Source organism: Cylas formicarius, unplaced genomic scaffold (genome assembly GCF_029955315.1).
Source record: "Cylas formicarius isolate icCylForm1 unplaced genomic scaffold, icCylForm1.1 PGA_scaffold_2__14_contigs__length_35257938, whole genome shotgun sequence".
Lineage (NCBI taxonomy): Eukaryota > Metazoa > Arthropoda > Insecta > Coleoptera > Brentidae > Cylas > Cylas formicarius.
Window position 1 is genome coordinate 6,490,659 of NW_026844319.1, and position 18,419 is coordinate 6,509,077.

Sequence of the window (18,419 nt, forward strand, 5' to 3'; positions counted from 1 at the left end):
ATTATTTATAATTTAAAAAAGCTTAGCAAATTTTATTTTACACAATATACATATACTTTACATATATGTATATTATGATTATTATTTTATATAATATTTATTTATACTCTCACCAAATGCGTGGTGTTGCAGATCTTTTCGATATTCTTGCGGTTCTCGCAGTGATCGCACAACCTCAAAAACACGTTGATCTGGCTTTTGGTTATGTTCTTGTAGCGTTTGTTTACTTCGCGTTTCATGCGATCTCTTCCGACGTGACCAACGGCCGAGTGCGTTTTGCTCAATATGTCAAACACATCCTCCACGGGCACGTAAAGCATCATCTTTCCATCTGACGTCGGCTTGACCAATCTTTCCCGGCCTTCTAGGGAAACGACGTCGTATCTCTGTACGAGCCGGTAATCCCGCGTAGACTCTTTCTTATTCGTCTCTTTAATGCGTTTAATGTCCTTTATAATGTTCGAATACTGCTCTTGGGTCAGTACGAAGCTGTTCGGCTTTTTACACTGCTGTGACAGCTGTCTGTAAAATGTTGTTTTGATGGTCGACATTTTTGGGGACAAATTTCACCAGCTCGATTGTAAACTCGCGAGAAACTGTAAATTCGGTGAATTGGAGATCGAACCGAGTGGCAAGCGCCCTGGATGCGAAGCTCGTATCGATCGGGTACTGTTGACGTTGCCCGGTCTTCGCGTTAACGTCGATTCCACCCTGCTACGACGTGGGTAGCGCGCAATTTGCTTTGGGTTTGGTTAGCATACGATAGAGGATCTATAGTCGGTTATCGTGATGGCATAGTCGGCAATAGAATGCAAGACAGGATAAAATAGATTGTTCATCTTGCTTCCACTTATACTTCAACATATGTTGTTCCGCCCTAAATTTCAATTCGATAAATGCGAGACAGCCGTCACTAACGATCGTGATTATACTAATTGGGAGTAAGAGAGACCGAATCAGTTATCCTTGGCAGTTTATAGTTTAACTAGTATGCCCATACCCAGAGATAGATTCATGTATTTCCTAGGTAATAAGAATCAGTAATAATGACGTGCGAATATTTAAGTAGGTGAATCAATAAGAAAAAATTATGATAATTTGTTAAATAAACTATTATCCAAAAACTCTGTCCACGAAATAAAAATTAAAACAATACAAAAAATTTGGAAATTTAAAAAATTTATACCGTATAAAATATAATTTGCCAAGACTAAATATACAGGCAAACCACATTTAGTTTGTATTTACGATCTTTATCGTCAGAGTCAAAATTGGAACTGCTAACCAAAACTAACCAAAAAATGATCTTTCGTCTACATTAACAGCAAGTGGTGGTACCGTTATATCAAGTGTATTCTCTTTTTCACAGCCTTCTTTTATTATATTTTCTGTACCTGTTATACAACTGATCCAATTTGGTAAATGTCTGGAAAGCTGTCTTAAAACAGATACTACTGCCTCACTTATAATATTTTTATAAAAAAATATTTTGCACTGAGGCCACGCCAATTCTATGGCATTGAATATACAAAGGTAAGGAGGCAATCTTAAAAGTTGATAACCCATTTCAGCAATTATTTCGTCTATAGCATATGGCACGATTGTTTTGACAATCTTTAACACACACTTTACTAAGTCTAAATTGAGATCGTGCATTATCCATAATAATTAAAGACGGTCGTTCGAGTTTCCGCAGCAGCTTTTTTTTTATTTTAACAATGTTAAAACAGTGGCAATTCATTCGTATGCCCCCCTCAATTTGACTTTATTAATTTTAAGTTTGGAAAAAAAAGTCAAATACAAAAGTTGTTCAAAAAATAGTAAGCTATTCACATTCCTATACTCAAATACAATAGTTTTTGAGATGTATGCGCTTTTAACATAAAAGCAACATTCAAAAATGAAATAATATTTTAGAATTTATAATTTATATCCTACGTGGCTGTGAAGAGGGTCGTTAACAAAAAAAAAATAAAATGTTTGTTTATAACGGACAGTTACAGATTTAGCAAAATTTTTTATTATAAAAAAAATAAAAATTGTATACTATGCAACAAGTGCGGTAAACGGCATTTGATTCACGAGTTTATTTGACACGAGCGAAGCGAGGTTTTAATAAACGAGTGAGTTACAAAGTTTACCGAACGTTGCATACTATACTTTTTCTACGACCGTTTTTTGGGTACATTTTCGCAAAACAACACGCATACATACACGGACGTGACTGTCAGAATTGACAAACGATAAAATTCAAAGCGTGGGAAATGTCTCCGAAAACATCCAATTGTTCAAAAATCCGTGCGGTAAAATCCCGGAAATGTCCGAAGTTGTTTATTTTGTTGTTTAACTTCTATTTTGTTTAGAGGAGACAGGTTAATAAAGAACACGTCTGGTCGTAGCGCAACGCAACCCGGTGACAAAGTACTTTTATTTTACATAGTTTCCTTAGATCATGTGATCCAAAAGTACAGCATAGTATAAAACTAAAATATAAAGTCATCACGGTATATGGGATTGATACAATAAGATTATGTGACATCCCCCTTTTTACAATAAAATTTTAAAAGTGTAACTTTCTACAAATAGAGTTTACAAGTCAAAATGTATGCTGAAAATAATAATAATAATAATAAATAAATTGGTTACCAGATTCAGTTTAATAAACAATTCAAAGTAATGATTGCGCCACCTATTTAAAATCTTATTCAACTGAGTTAATTTTATTATTATCGTTACCTTATATCTAATATCACAATATTCTATCACTTTTATGGTCAACTTACATATATGGACAAAACTATAGACAGACAAATTCATAGCTGCAGTGATTTTATTTTAAATTTAAAATTGGTTTTTTGATTTTTGTAAAATCATTCAAAAGTGCTTAAGTTGATGTTAAATACTAATTAATGTTAATTAGTAAAAGTTAAAGTTAAACCGTAAATTTATTACATTGACAAAATATAATTCCTTATATGTATAAAGACAAATTGAGTTTCATTTAGACCAACCGTGAAATTAAAATACCTTGTGTGAGGTGAGTTTAAAGTTGATAAAAAAAAAGAAGTTCTCACTTTATGTAAAGTGAGAGTACAAAAGTTGTATGAGCAATATATATAACAACAATTTCCATAACCAGTACGTACTTATACTATCTATGCCTACACTATACTCCATAGTTTATATAACTATAAAAATAGTTATATATATATATATATATATATATATATATATATATATATATGATGACACTATATTCCGGGATATCATCCGTTCGCTCGTTGAACTCCGACTGGAATCCTGCATCCGACTGGAATCCTGCAAATCTTGCATCCGACTGGAATCCTGCAGACGTTTCGCCAAAATCTCACTTGGCATCTTCAATGCTCGCGCTCCGAAAACACTTCGAACACTGTTCAGTTCGAACAGTGTTCGAAGTGTTTTCGGAGCGCGAGCATTGAAGATGCCAAGTGAGATTTTGGCGAAACGTCTGCAGGATTCCAGTCGGATGCAAGATTTGCAGGATTCCAGTCGGATGCAGGATTCCAGTCGGAGTTCAACGAGCGAACGGATGATATCCCGGAATATAGTGTCATCACATTTTTCCATCCGTGAATCAATACGTGAGAATATATATATATATATATATATATATATATATATATATATATATATATATATATATATATATATATATATATATATATATATATATATATTCTCACGTATTGAGTGTTCGAAGTGTTTTCGGAGCGCGAGCATTGAAGATGCCAAGTGAGATTTTGGCGAAACGTCTGCAGGATTCCAGTCGGAGTTCAACGAGCGAACGGATGATATCCCGGAGTATAGTGTCATCATATATATATATATATATATATATATATATATATATATATATATATATATATATATATATATATATATATATATATATTAAGACTTTGGACTAGTGTCCACGACATGCTCATAAAGTTTCTGTGGGATTTTCACACTTCGTCCAGATCTAATTCTATGACTAGTACTCTCCTCCCCTTCTTTGGTGTATTTAAAGAAAAATTTAGTTTCCTTAGAAGTGCTGAGTATGTCTGAGTTTAACAATAAATTATTTTCGTCAATTCCTTTATTTGTTAAACCAGCATCATCTAAAAGTTTTGTATGCTCTAACATTTTCCAATTGATGGTTATCAAAAGAGTTATTTACATTTTTTAGAGTTTTTTCCTTGTCAGAGTTGGAATTTATAAAACTAGAATTTAAAAAAGAACTAGAACTACAGCTCACAAGACTGTCATTGTCACTACAGCTATTTACATTTAAGTCGCTACCAGAGTTGTTGCTTACACCAGGATCAGCCTGTATATATTCTCTATTTGAATCATTCTGTCTAGGAGAATTTTCTGCATCCTCAGAAATGGACTTTTCATTATTGTTTGAATTATTGACTATTCTCAAAAAATATCTATTATTATGAAAATTATTTTCCGAAAACAAGTCAGGAAAACTCCTCGGCTCTCTCAAGCTTCGAGATAGAAAATCTTTTGGTGTTTTGAGCTCTTTTAAGAATTTTCTGTTACGTCTAAAAATAGAACCATTCTCCAGCTGTACCAAATAAGATCTAAAAGCCACTTTCCTTAAAATTTTACCATTTTGCCATGGTGTTTTTGGCTTTATTTGAACTTTTACTAAAGAGTTGTTTTTTAAAGATGCTAAAGCTTGTTTATTTTTGTCATAATATTTCTTTTGATTTTGCTGGTTTTTTGTTATGTGAGAATTGAATTTTTTCTTGTTGAAATTTTTTGAAAATTTGTTATTTATCTCTGGAATTACAGATCCACCATCCAAAGGTGTATTTCTAAAGTTTAGTAAAGCTAAATATGGATCTTCCTTATTAAAAAAGCACTTTTTAAGTAATTTTTTAACAGATTGTATCCTCCTTTCGACTTGTCCATTTGACTGAGGATACAAAGGAGAAGAAGTAACATGTTGAAACTCCCAATTTTTTGAAAAATTCTTAAATTCTAAGCTACAAAAATTGCTTGCATTATCTGTTATTAAAATTTTGGGAATACCAAAACGTGAAAAAATTGATTTAAATTTATTAATTAAATTTTTAGAGGATAAATTTTGATTCAAATTAACCACTTCCACAAATTTTGAATAGTAATCGACAATTAAGAGGTAACACTCTGATTGAAATTGAAAAATATCTGCAGCTACCTTTTGCCAAGGTAACTTGGGAATGTCGTGAGGCCTCAAAGGTTCGGAACTCTGAGATCTCTGATACATGTGACATGCACTGCAAGATGTTATCATGTCTTCAATTTGTTTTCGCAGCCCTGGCCAGGAAAATGACAAGTTAGCCATATCCAAACATTTTTTATAACCTAAGTTTTTGCAAAATTTCTTTACGTAGAGCTTGAGGAACAATTAATTTATGGCCTTTAAAAATAAGTTGATCGATACAAGAAATTTCTTCTTTAAATCTGTAATAGAACTTGACACTTTCCGGACAGCTTCTGATGCTTTTGGGCCACCCTTTCTCCAAAAGGTTTTTTATCAAACAAAGTTCTGGATCCTCAAGGGTCAACTTTCGAATTTGCTGTTTTTTCTCATCAGTAATATTAAGGGAAAGCTCAACAGCACAAATTTGTGACTCAATATCAAAATCAACACTTTCATTAAAGTTAGTTTTGGAATTGAAAGCTCTACTCAAAGTGTCTGCCACAATGAGTTTTTTGCCTGGTTTATAAATAAGGTCAAAATCATATTTTTTTAACTGCATGAGCAATCTTTGTAATCTTGGTGGAGTAAGATACAAAGGTTTTTTAATAATTGAAATTAAGGTCTTATGGTCTGTTTCAATTATGAACTTTTTGCCAAAAACATACTGATAAAAACGTGTAGCACCAAACCAACAAGCTAATAATTCTTTTTCAATTTGTGAGTAACGTGACTTAGTTTCTGTCAATGCTCTCGATGCATGAGCACATGGTCTCCCATTTTGCATCAAAACGGCTGCCATTCCACTCTGAGAAGCATCTACAGAAATGACCGTAAGTTGGTTAGTGTCAAAAAATTGCAAACAAGGTGTTTTTGTCAAAGTTGACTTTAAGTTTTGAAATGCTCTCTCATGTTCATCCGACCATTGAAAAGTTACATCTTGTTTCAGCAAAGAACACAAAACTGAGGTTTTTTCAGACAAACCATCTACAAAGCGAGCTATATATGTGACCCTGCCCAAAAAACGTTGAAGATCTTTGACATTTCCTGGACTTGGCATGTCTAAAATTGCTTGCATCTTAGATCTATCTACCTCTATGCCACGCTCACTTAGTTCATGTCCCATATAGGAGACTTTTTTACATAGAATTTTACATTTTTCTTTGTTAAAACGAATGTTATGTTGTGCAGCACGCTTTAAAATTTTTTCCAGAATTAAATTATGACCAGAAATTGAGTTACTAAAGCAGATAACGTCATCTATAAAAACTGCACAGCCTTCTATGTCTCCAAAAATTTCTTGCATGAGTTGCTGATATACCTCAGACGAACATGAAAGACCATAGGGTAATCTCCGGAAAGAGTATCCACCAAAAGGTGTCGCAAACGTGCAAAGTTTAGAGCTTTCTTTATCTAATTTTATCTGGAGAAACCACTGAGTTGCATCTAAAGTACTAAAATATCTAGAACCATGCATTTTTGCTATGCTATTGCTATTTCATCCCAAGTAGGCAAATGCGAAGATTTCCATTAGGTTTTTTAACAATTACTATGGGATTTACCCAATCGGTACACTCAGTTAGCTTTTTTATGATTTTTTCTTTTTCTAATTCATTTAAAGTATGTTTTATTTTTTAGTCAAAGCTATCGGAATTTCTCTAGCAGGACAAACCGAAGGTATAGCATTCTCTTTAAGTTCTATATGATATTCCCCTTCTCGACAACCTATTCCAAGAAAAATATATTTGTATTTATTTAAAATTTGATTGACATTTAAATTATTGGAAAAATCATCTATTGATTGAATTTTTTTTTATAAGTTGCAGTTCTAAACAACCTTTCATTAACAATAAAATAAAATTTACCATGGAGACAGAAAAGGACGGCAGGTTGGCATTCTTAGATGTGCAGGTAGAAAGGCGACCAAATGGAAAATTGGGTCATAAAGTTTATCGAAAACCCACTCACACGGAACGTTACCTGAACAAATTATCTAATCACCATCCGAGACAGAAAATGGGGGTAATAAAAACCTTAATGACAAGGGCTAATCGGATTAGCGAACCCAAGTACCTGCGTGAAGAGATTAATCACTTGACCAATTCCCTGAAAAATAACGGATATACCACCTCTGAAATACAAAAAGCTATGAAAAATAGAAGATCTAAGACAAGAGATACGACAGAGGAACCTCAAGGGAAGGTATCATTTCCTTTTATTAAGAACGTCACAGACAGGATCGGTAAACATTTAGAACGACACAACGTTCGGGTCGTCTTTAAACCAACGACTACAATCAGACAAAGCCTCAGGTCTGCCAAGGATACAAGGGACGCCTTTTCTTCACCAGGGATATACCGCATTCCGTGTTCCTGTGGCTCGGTATATATAGGTACCACAAAGAGAAGCGTTGAAACTAGACTAACGGAACATAAAAGAAACTGCCGACTTGGACACACGGAAAAATCAGCAGTGGCAGAACATGCGTTTGACAAAGGTGACCATCGTATCATGTTCAAAGACACGCAGGTACTGGACAAAACACCACATTTTTATCCACGTCTTTTCAGAGAAGCTATTGAAATTCAAAAACATCGGAATAATTTCAATAGAAAAGAAGAAGGTCTCAATATCAGTAAAACATGGACTCAGGTCATCAACAAAACAACGTGTTTACCCAGACAAGTTCAACCCAAGCCCGCCACCGAGGTCACGCCCATTACAGCGCGCTTAAATACGGCGGATCTTCCCGTCAACAAACCAGTCATCGGAGAGCAGTACGGAAGAACACTTCGACCGTTACCGCATCGCCGCTCTTGAAAATGTCTGCCGCAGTTGTAGACGAAACGTCGAGTTTAATCTCGGGACCACGGCTCAAAAGCCCGGAAATATTTAGTAATGTAGCTGTTTTCTTAATTTATCGCATTTCAATCCGCATACCAACAAGTCTTTTATTAAAGATTCTCTCAAATTCTCCAGTTCACATGATAATGACAAGTTTCTATTCTATTCTATAGTTTGGCCTTCTTTCTGCCGACATGATAAAAATTTATACCTCTCATAAGTAAGGTTAGTTTTTGGATTAAAATATTCATCAAACTTATTAAAAAGCAATTCTAAAGTTTCCTCTACATCATCTTCATATGTGAATGTGTTATAAATTCGAATACCTTCATCTCCCATCAAGGTCAAAAGTTGAGCACATTTTGTCGATTCCCCCTTTTTAATAATTTCTGTTGCTTTGAGATAATTTGTGAACTTCTGCTTCCAAAATTTCCATTCTTGACCAAGATTACCACCGGTAAAGCTCATGGGCGATATACCAGGTTCCATGCTTACAAAAATGTTAATCTGCAAACATCCAGAAAATCACGGAATCTTTCGGTCTTGCTCTCAGTTCAGCCTATGGTCGACATCGTTGGCTTCTTTTAGGTTCGAATATTTAACTGCGCCAGGTTTATTTTGTTGTTTAACTTCTATTTTATTTAGAAGAGACAGGTTAATAAAGAACACGTCTGGTCGTAGCGCAACCCGCAACAAGTACTTTTATTTTACATAGTTTCCTTAGATCATGTGATCCAAAAAAAACTAAAATATAAAGTCATCACGGTATATGGGATTGATACAATAAGATCATGTGACAGAAGTGGCTCGGAATTATGGGAAACGAAACTAACGTGGTAAAGTGACGCTTCCCGCACGCTAGATCGATGGGTAATTAGGTATTTTACAGACGCGAGTGGAAAAATCAGTATTAATGACATCCTCAGCGAGAAATTTTTCTTAAAGAATTTGAGTGTCATAAAATGACAACTTCAGGGATGGAGTGCACCCACGAACTTAAAGGTGAAAACAGTATACAACAAGGAACCAAGAATAGTGCCCTGTGGGGCCCCCATGTGAACATCCAGGAACGATGACTGCTGGTGATTGTAATTGTGTGATTGCCAGACAAAAATGAAACCAAAAATCTATATCATCATATCATCCTGCCCAGCAAATTTGGATTTTATATATATTTATTTAAATTGGGAGTAATCAGATCTTTTTGGAGATATTACCGCACAATTTTCATTTGGACGTTTGTCAATTCTGACGGTTTTATCAGTGAAATGTACGAATGTAGTAGAAAAAAAATAGCTGAGAAGATCTCAGTAGACGCCGATTATGGAAAATTTAACAATTTTGCGAAGAGCTTTGCCGATTTTAGGATTCTGAATAACTAAACTATTGACTTATTTGTTCAGTCAAAATCTTACTGGAGTGGATTGGTAGAAGGGGTCCATAGACCTGTTGAATGTTATCGCAGGGTTTTTAAATCGATTAGCATATTGTGAAGGACATTTTAACACTTAATAATAATACGAGGGTCACTTGAAAAGTTGAAGATTGGAACTAGTGCCGCACAAGTTAAAGTTGGATTGGACTCTGTGTTTGGGGACTCTGCACCCTCATTTACCACAGTGAAATTTTGGGCATCTGAATTCAAAGGTAGCCGTAAGAGGTTAGGAGATAATGAACGTTCGGGGCGTCCAGAAACTGTAATTACTGACGATAATATTGGTTAAGTCATCAAATGGTGTTAAACGGCCGTCGAATTGAAGTGAGAGGGATAGCAGAGGTTCTGAAAATTCCCGAAGAACGTGTTTTTTACATTTTAAATCAAGATTTAGGCATGAGAAAGCTGGGTACCGCGTTTACTCATGTTAGATCAAAAACGTCTTCAAATAAACGTTTCCAGCGCTCGGTTAGCGCAGTTTAAGTACAATGAATCAGAGTTTTGACGTCAATTAATTGCTGTAGATGAAACTTGGATACACCTAATCAAAAAGAGAGTCAAAACAGTGGACTTCGAAGGGGGAACCGACTACGAAAAAAGCAAAAGCTGTTTTTTCGGCTGGGAAAGTGATGGCGACTGTTTTTTGGGATAGCCATGGAGTCATCTTAATCGATTATCTTCAAAAACGAAAAAGCATTACAGGAGCATACTACGCATCATTATTTAACAAGCAGAGGACAGAAATTGCGAAAAAACTGTCACATTTTCAAAAAAAAATCGGTTGAACTGCTTGACCATCAGCTTTGCTCACTAGATCTAGCCCCAAGCGAATTTTGTTTGTTTCTAAAAACTCGGAGTAAAAAGATTTTCGTGAACAATTATTTTGGGGAGAAAAACGCTGGGTACCATTTGGACGGGGCAGAAAAAAACTGAGAAAAAATGTCTTGTATGATTTCTCGTTTTGTCTGAATATCCAATAAAAAGTAACATTCCAATTCCCTGAGTTTCAATATTAAATTTCCGTTTCTTATTCTTTTGCTCAAAAAATGTAAGAGACGCAAAATCCGAATACGGAAACAATTTAAAAGAGGAAAGGAAAAAAATGCAATTCCCGATTTTTAAATGAATTTGCTCCATAATTTAAACAGTGCATATTATTCTGTAAGCTGGAGGGTGGTACCCGCCCCTGTCGCGAAAACTACTATACTCAGCATACATTTTGTCTCGACTTATTGGTGTACTGATTTTAATGAGAGAGGAGTCCTTCGATACGTAATTACATAAATTATTATATCTTGACTTATCCGATTTCAACAATCTCGGGCTTGTTTAAGAGAGAAAGGTGCGACACTTCAAGTAGCCCATAGTTTCATATAAAATTTCTAGTATATTGACTTCTTTAAATTGTGTAGTAATGCGTTCATTTATAATACCTCGAGGAGGATTTTGTGGATGGAGTAGAAAAGAGAATAGAGTAATAGTGAAAGATAGGGAAAAGTCATTCTTTATGAAAGTTTTTGCTTGGTTTAAAATAAGGTTCGCAATACCTCACGTTTGTTTTTTGTACAATGTACGAAAAAAATACAAAAAAAATAGAATTCGATAAAAAGTAAAGAGTAACATTAAACACAAATGTTTTAAATTTCAAAATTCATTTTTACAAATTTACATTACAAATTTTCATGTATGCTCATTATTATTATTTTGTTCGATTGCAACTTTTGTGACGTATTTGTCAAAATAAGAAAAATGTATTGACTTGAGAGCAGAAAATATTTAGAATCAAAAATTGACGATTTTTTGTATGAGTCCGTCATACAGAAAATCGTCAATGGCATATTAGATAATAATGTATTTGATTTTAAATCAAAAATTCAAAAGCAGAGTGAGGCGAAAATGACTTCATTTGATTACAAAATCCAAAAAATAGTCCCAAAAAAAAAGTCTAGTGACTGGATCAATCAGGAGGTCTTGAGATGATGATACAAAAAGGGCAACTCTATAAAATCAAAACAAAAAATCTTGGAAATCTACAGTTGGATACTTAGTCTAGAAATATGAGAAATCGAGTTAATAATAAAATAAAATGTTTAAAAATAGATATTTTAAAATACAGTAGAATAAAACAGGCAAAAACCCAATAAAAACAAAGAATACATTTTTCAAAGATATGTTAAGTGAAAATAAGTTTACCTGTATAGAAAGAGACGATCAGCTTGAATAATCATTTTTCAAAAGTCAGAGAAACAATTGTCAATAACCTTGAACAAGAAATAACTTATTTAAATTAACCAAAACTTCTGTAACGAAATCGTTTGTGTTAGCATTTTAGAATCAAAATTAACTGTGGATTTTGTTAATAGAATTTCTAAGGCTCTTAATGATAAATGAGCGCTGTGGCTGTATATGCATATTAAATTGACAGGGGTCCTGGGACCCCTGTCAATTTAAAAAATACTGAACTTAAAGCACGTCATTACACATTCGCAGATGATACTGCCCTAGTACATGTTGAAAATTAATATTAGGAAAAAAATATGGTTTCTACGCAAAAAATAAAAATATAAATCATATAAATGTCCAAATCAATGATATACAACTGGACAAAAAAATAACAATACCAAAACCTTTTTTTTTAAGTGTAGAAATTATTTAACTAATAAAACAAATCAATGATTACTTAGATATTTAATACCCATATGGGGATAAAGCACCGACACAAATGTCGTTAAAATGCAATCCTTACAATACAAAATTTTAAATATATTAAATAATTATCATAGGCTAGCCAATACAGATACCTTACGAGTATATAGAGAATTACGTATGCATCAACTCAAAGAAATACTTCAAATTAAATATTATGAATGAACACCAAAAAACAAATACATTATGAATCATTACTAATAGGTCCATAACTATGAAACTAGAATAATAAATTATACATATCAAATTAAAAAAAAATGAAATTTTTTGATTTTTGCTTGAAAATCTGTATTTTGAAATTTAAATCGCCCATAATATCGCCAATAACATTTTGTGTTTAAGCTGTACTCTCTACACTGCATACTTTACTCTTTAGCATATTTTTTATTTCTCCTTTTAGTTTTTTTTTGTCCTCTTATCTACTCCATCAGTGAACAAGGATTTATTTCAAGCATGTGCAATAAAAAATGATTTAACGGAGCATGTTCTTCTTGAAATAAGAATTTCATTTGCAATTTGACATAATATTGATCTAATAAAGTTTTATTAGTTGTATTTCAAGGTATTTAAACTGGGTGATGTTTTGCCGAATGGAACATAAGATATCCCATGTAAATTTTTAGAGCCCAAATAATGGCTCCCCTGCACATTTTATAGCAAAGTTATAATATAACTTTTAATGATTAACTCATATGCCGAGTGTAAATAAATTTTAATAAGCCAATCTTCAGTTACTGAATTAAATATGATGGCAAAATTGCAACAGATCAGTACAACAAACATCAGCGAATATTTTCCATGACGCTATTTCCAAAACTGTACTGGACAATGACATACCAAAGGTTGGATTACAATAAAGACATGCACATTTGGTTTCACATATTCAAAATGAGCTAAGTATGTAGGTATATGTTTTTCTTAGGATCAAACTCATACTCGGTGCTGAAGAACTCTTAAAGCATTTCTGGAATGAATTTCGTGTAAAGGACAGTTTAAGCTTCAAGGAACGACTATAAATTTTACACTCAGGTCTTTTATTAAAAATAATTAATAATTATAAAAAACTACCGCTACATTTCTAACATTGCTTTGTTCTGTCACATTCTAAGGAAATAGCGTTTTGGAACTTGGAAACCGCAGAAAAAAGTCGTTCGGTGAGACCTGAGTGGCCAAAACATACGGCACCTTGGGCCATTAATATTCCCGTTAATATATATAAATACGACATTTGACTCACGAGTTTATTTGAAACGAGTGATTTACAAAGTTTACTGAGCGTGTTGCATACTATACTTTATCTACGACCGTTCGGTTTTGGGTGAATTTTCGCAAAACAACACGATTGCGATTGCTCCCAAACCAGTCGGGTGAAATCCCAGAAACGTCCGAAGTGGCTCAGATCCGTGAAAAACGAAACTGACGTGACGCTTTCCGCACGCTAGATCGGAGTGGCATTTTGCAGACGGGAGTAGAAAAAGGTATTTCCCAAATACTCCTTAACCATATGGGAATTATAAACGGGAAAACCATCTATTGGATACCAGATCTCCTGATCTTCACGAACAACTTCTTCTAAGTCGGGTTCAATTTGATTTTGTAATAAATCCAAATAGGGTTCTACCGTGAGGTTAGAGTCCATAAAAAATGGCCCAATAATAATATGATGTCCGCAAATTTCCACAATAAAATTGTTTGAGGATATTGGCTTAGAGTATGAACAAAACTATATGCATTCTCTTGGCTTCCATACCAACAGTTGCGAACATTTGGTTCGTTGGTGAGTGTGAATGTACATTCATCAGTGAAACAAATATATTTTTTTAAATTCCTATCATTATTTTCTTTTTCCACATTTCAAAACAAAATGGTGCTTTTCGTATTTATAGAAAAAAGATTTGTGTGTTTTTAATGTGCAGAACGCTGTGGTTTGACGTTTATTTACAGCTTGTCCAAAAATCCTCGTACTAATGATTTTGTTTTCCTCCACATGCAGAAAAAAGTTCAAATCTCTATTGTCCATTTCTTCTACTCTATTAGCGACATTTTCAGCTGAACATTTGCAGTTATTTATTACGGTATCTTCCTACTAGAATTGGGTAATAATACGTTTCATTCTTGAAATCAAGGGTCAATTTAATAACGCATATTTAGCTTTAATTAAAACGCGTTTAATAACGTATAATAATCACTAATAAAAATATTATTAGTCACAAATTTACGTGTTGTCATTGTCAAAACGTATTTTATTGGCGCTTGATTTATTACATAAAACCATATAGCTTTAAGCATAAAACTATAATTTTTTTCCAATTTTGCCATCATATTTAATTCAATAACTGAACATTGGATTACTAAAATGTATTCAACCTCGGCACATGAGCAAATTTATATGGGATTTCCAATGTTCAGTTCGGCAATGCATCACCCGGTATATTTATATATATTTAAATAAAATTTTCACCTTTTATTTCATTCGCACGCTGACTGACTGAAAAAAGCATAACTAGGAATGGCAAATATTTCTTTTTTGGCTTATTTTATAATACTCAATAACTGTATAAAATTAAAATTTCTCGTTTGTGTATAAGTATCACAGCCTACCCTACATTAAACGTTCTGAAACCGCTTTAACTCACCATCTTGTTGGAATTCGACGTAGTCGCAATCACGGTGCCCAAAAATCTATTCGCGATAGCGAACCACGCCAAGTTGGTCTTGTATTCCTCCTGGTCAGATCCGCCAGCGCTCAGACCCTCTCTCGACCGCTTGATTTTATTCAATTCCTGCGCATACGTGCTTCTGATGTTCTTGATTTTGTTTTTCAGCTCGTTCACCCCGAACTCCGGCATATTCATCGACTCGATTATAGTCTGGCATGCCTTTTCCCTCGCGCTGCGGTTCTTGTAGGCCGGATGACGGTAGTTCCACAAGCACTCCGCCTCCTCGTATAGCCGCACGAACTTGATCGTCTCGGTTTCGCGCCATTTTTTGCTAACCGCCATTTCACTGCAAAATAATTGCGACGATGTAACCAACGAATCAATTGTTTTTCATTCTTGCTTAGCAAGCTGGTTTCCCTTACCCCACTTCAGGAAATATCAATTATACACTTCACTTCTGTGACAAGAATAGTGTCAAACCGCAGTGAAACAAGGGGAAAGCGTAAATATTTGAGAAATAAGCTGCGGAATTAAATCAATGCAATTAAATGCAAGTACTTAACTAAGTACAGAGCAAATGAAGAACAGAGTAAATTTTCATTATCTCATTTCAAAAGTTACAAAAGTTATGAGGAAATTTCAAATAAAAACGTTGTAAATATTATTAGGACGCACAATTTAAAATTTAAAGTATACAGGGGTGCCTCACATATGTGTGACGAATAAAACATACATCTTTTTAAATGTAACACCCAATTTTTTAATTTTGTTTTAAATCCTTTTAAAATTATTCAACATTTTTATTGGTAAAAATACATACCTAAATCTAATATTTTTTTCAATATTTTAATTTTTTTTGAAAAATACAAATTTTCACACTTGCGATAAAATAACGATACCGCCATTACTTTTAAAGATAAATCACTCATATTTGATATTAACCTTATTCGAATATAAGTAAAGAATATATAAAACGGACTTGAAATTAGATGCTACAGCGCATTCAAAATAGAGGATCTTACCAAAAACCGATAAATTTTACAAAGTATATCATATTACAATTTTACAATATGACAATTTTAATACGCGATTTATTTTAACTTTTCCATTATTTACCCTTCTTTCTAAGACTATTGATATAATATTATCTGGCCATGACTATACTACTAGCCAACAGGGCTCTCTTAAGACTAATAAATGAACTGGAGAAAGAACTTTGTTGGAGCCGTAGCTAAACCAGTTATTAGCAATATTTGATGAAAACAACGGAAAAATTTTACTAAATTAACTTATCCTATTTTTAATTATTATTATTGCGCAATAAATGTTCGAAAATAAGCCGTTCTACTTAGATACACATGCGTAGTCTTTTTCGTATATTTTCTTAGCATAAACGGAGTTATTCCTGTGCGATTCACATAAACACGATCTTTAACATATCCCCACAAGATGAAATCCACTGGTGCTAAGTCACTCGATCGATTAATCTACCTCTACCGGTCCACTTCTGTGGGTAATGATTATTTACAAATTGTCGAAGTTTTGGATGGTAATGCGGAGAAGCTCCATCAGGTTTTTGATGGATGTCTATGTTATCAACTTCTCGAGGAACATGAAAGGTAAAAAGTTTAAACATCCTAGGCCCTTTAAAATGAATATAAAAAAGTGTTTTATTTCATACCACACATTACGTGAATAAATAAATAAACAGCTACTGGTAACTTCTTGCACAAAATAACTACGGGATCGCCCAATATTGACTAATATAGAGGGAGCAATAAAAGATATAAATGCTCATTGAATAGTGGCTTTTTATTGTTAAGTCAAGCTTTCGCCCAAGTATTCAGGCTTCCTCAGGACTCTAAAATATAAAAGGGAAAAAACACTCTATCACAACAACAAGAAAAAAAAAAACAAAACACAGTAGGCTAGTCAATACATACATCAATTTGCCATCAATTAAACTCTAACAGCAGAGGGGGCACAATACTCCTTGCACAACTAGAACACCACGTCTTAGCCATTAGTAAAGGCTGCACAGATGGTAATTAGTAAAACAAAGGAAACTTATGTCTAGACAACTAGTCATTAATTAATAAGTAAAATAACCAGGAACGACACACACACACACACACACACACACACACACACACATATATATATATATATATATATATATATATATATATATATATATATATATATATATATATATATATATATATATATATATATATATATATATATATATATATATATATATATATATATCCACCTCCCCCCACGCACAAGCAGCACCGTTACCATCTCCGGCCCAGAGTATAAATACCGCACGCACCGCCGATAACCTCCCAGTGTTCGAAGTGTTTTCGGAGCGCGAGCATTGAAGATGCCAAGTGAGATTTTGGCGAAACGTCTGCAGGATTCTAGTCGGATGCAAGATTTGCAGGATTCCAGTCGGATGCAGGATTCCAGTCGGAGCTTAACGAGCGAACGGATGATATCCCGGAATATAGTGTCATCACATTTTTCCATCCGTGAATCAATACGTGAATATATATATATATATATATATATATATATATATATATATATATATATATATTCACGTATTGATTGACTATATTCCGGGATATCATCCGTTCGCTTGTTGAACTCCGACTGGAATCCTACAGACGTTTCGCCAAAATCTCACTTGGTATCTTCAATGCTCGCGCTCCGAAAACACTTCGAACACCCTTTTTTTTGTCTGCTGGCATTATTAGAATATTTTCGTTTTTGTTTAGATTCGAAGTGTTTTCGGAGCACGAACATTGAAGATGCCAAGTGAGATTTTGGCGAAATGTCTGCAGGATTCCAGTCGGAGTTCAACAAGCGAACGGATAATATCCCGGAATATAGTGTCATCACATTTTTCCATCCGTGAATCAATACGTGAATATATATATATATATATATATATATATATATATATATATATATATATATATATATAGTTCCATCCGTGAAGGACTAAAACAAACCATATATTTCACTTTTAAAAAATAACTTTTTAAAAAATGTATTTATTAACTTTAAATTAAAATTATAATCAAAATGAAATTGGACATAATAACCTCGTGACGAGAGAATGTTATTAGACCGTTAAAATCAAACTAAGAATGGACATAATAACCTCATGATGAGAGAATGTTATCAGACCGTTAAAATCAAAGTAAAAATGGACATAATAACCTCGTGATGAGAGAATGTTATCAGACAACGTTTTACAATAAAAATTAGTATTTATAATAAATTTATGCTGACGTTGACGGGGTCGACGGCTGCGGATGTTGCGACATATCGTTGACACGACGTTTTCGCAATCGTTGCACTCTTGCAGGTCGGTGGCATTTAACCCACGTGGACAATAGGATTTCCGGATATAACATATATATATATATATATATATATATATATATATATATATATATATATATATATATATATATATATATATATATATATACATATTTTCGGAGTTAGTGATTTGAGTTGCATAGGGAGCAGGGGTCTT

At 33.6% G+C, this 18,419-nt stretch overlaps 1 protein-coding gene across 4 annotated transcripts in view; it reads right to left on the bottom strand.

Annotated features, from left to right (window-relative positions):
- LOC132698014 (uncharacterized) overlaps nucleotides 1–18,419 on the bottom strand; it is a 69,170-nt gene that overhangs the window by 29,692 nt on the left and 21,059 nt on the right. For all 4 annotated transcript variants that reach the window (XM_060663840.1, XM_060663842.1, XM_060663841.1 and 1 more), the window contains one exon: nucleotides 14,840–15,209. In XM_060663840.1, the coding sequence (XP_060519823.1) occupies nucleotides 14,840–15,205 (366 nt within the window). In that variant the 5' untranslated portion in view covers nucleotides 15,206–15,209. The remainder of the gene's footprint in view (nucleotides 1–14,839; nucleotides 15,210–18,419) is intronic.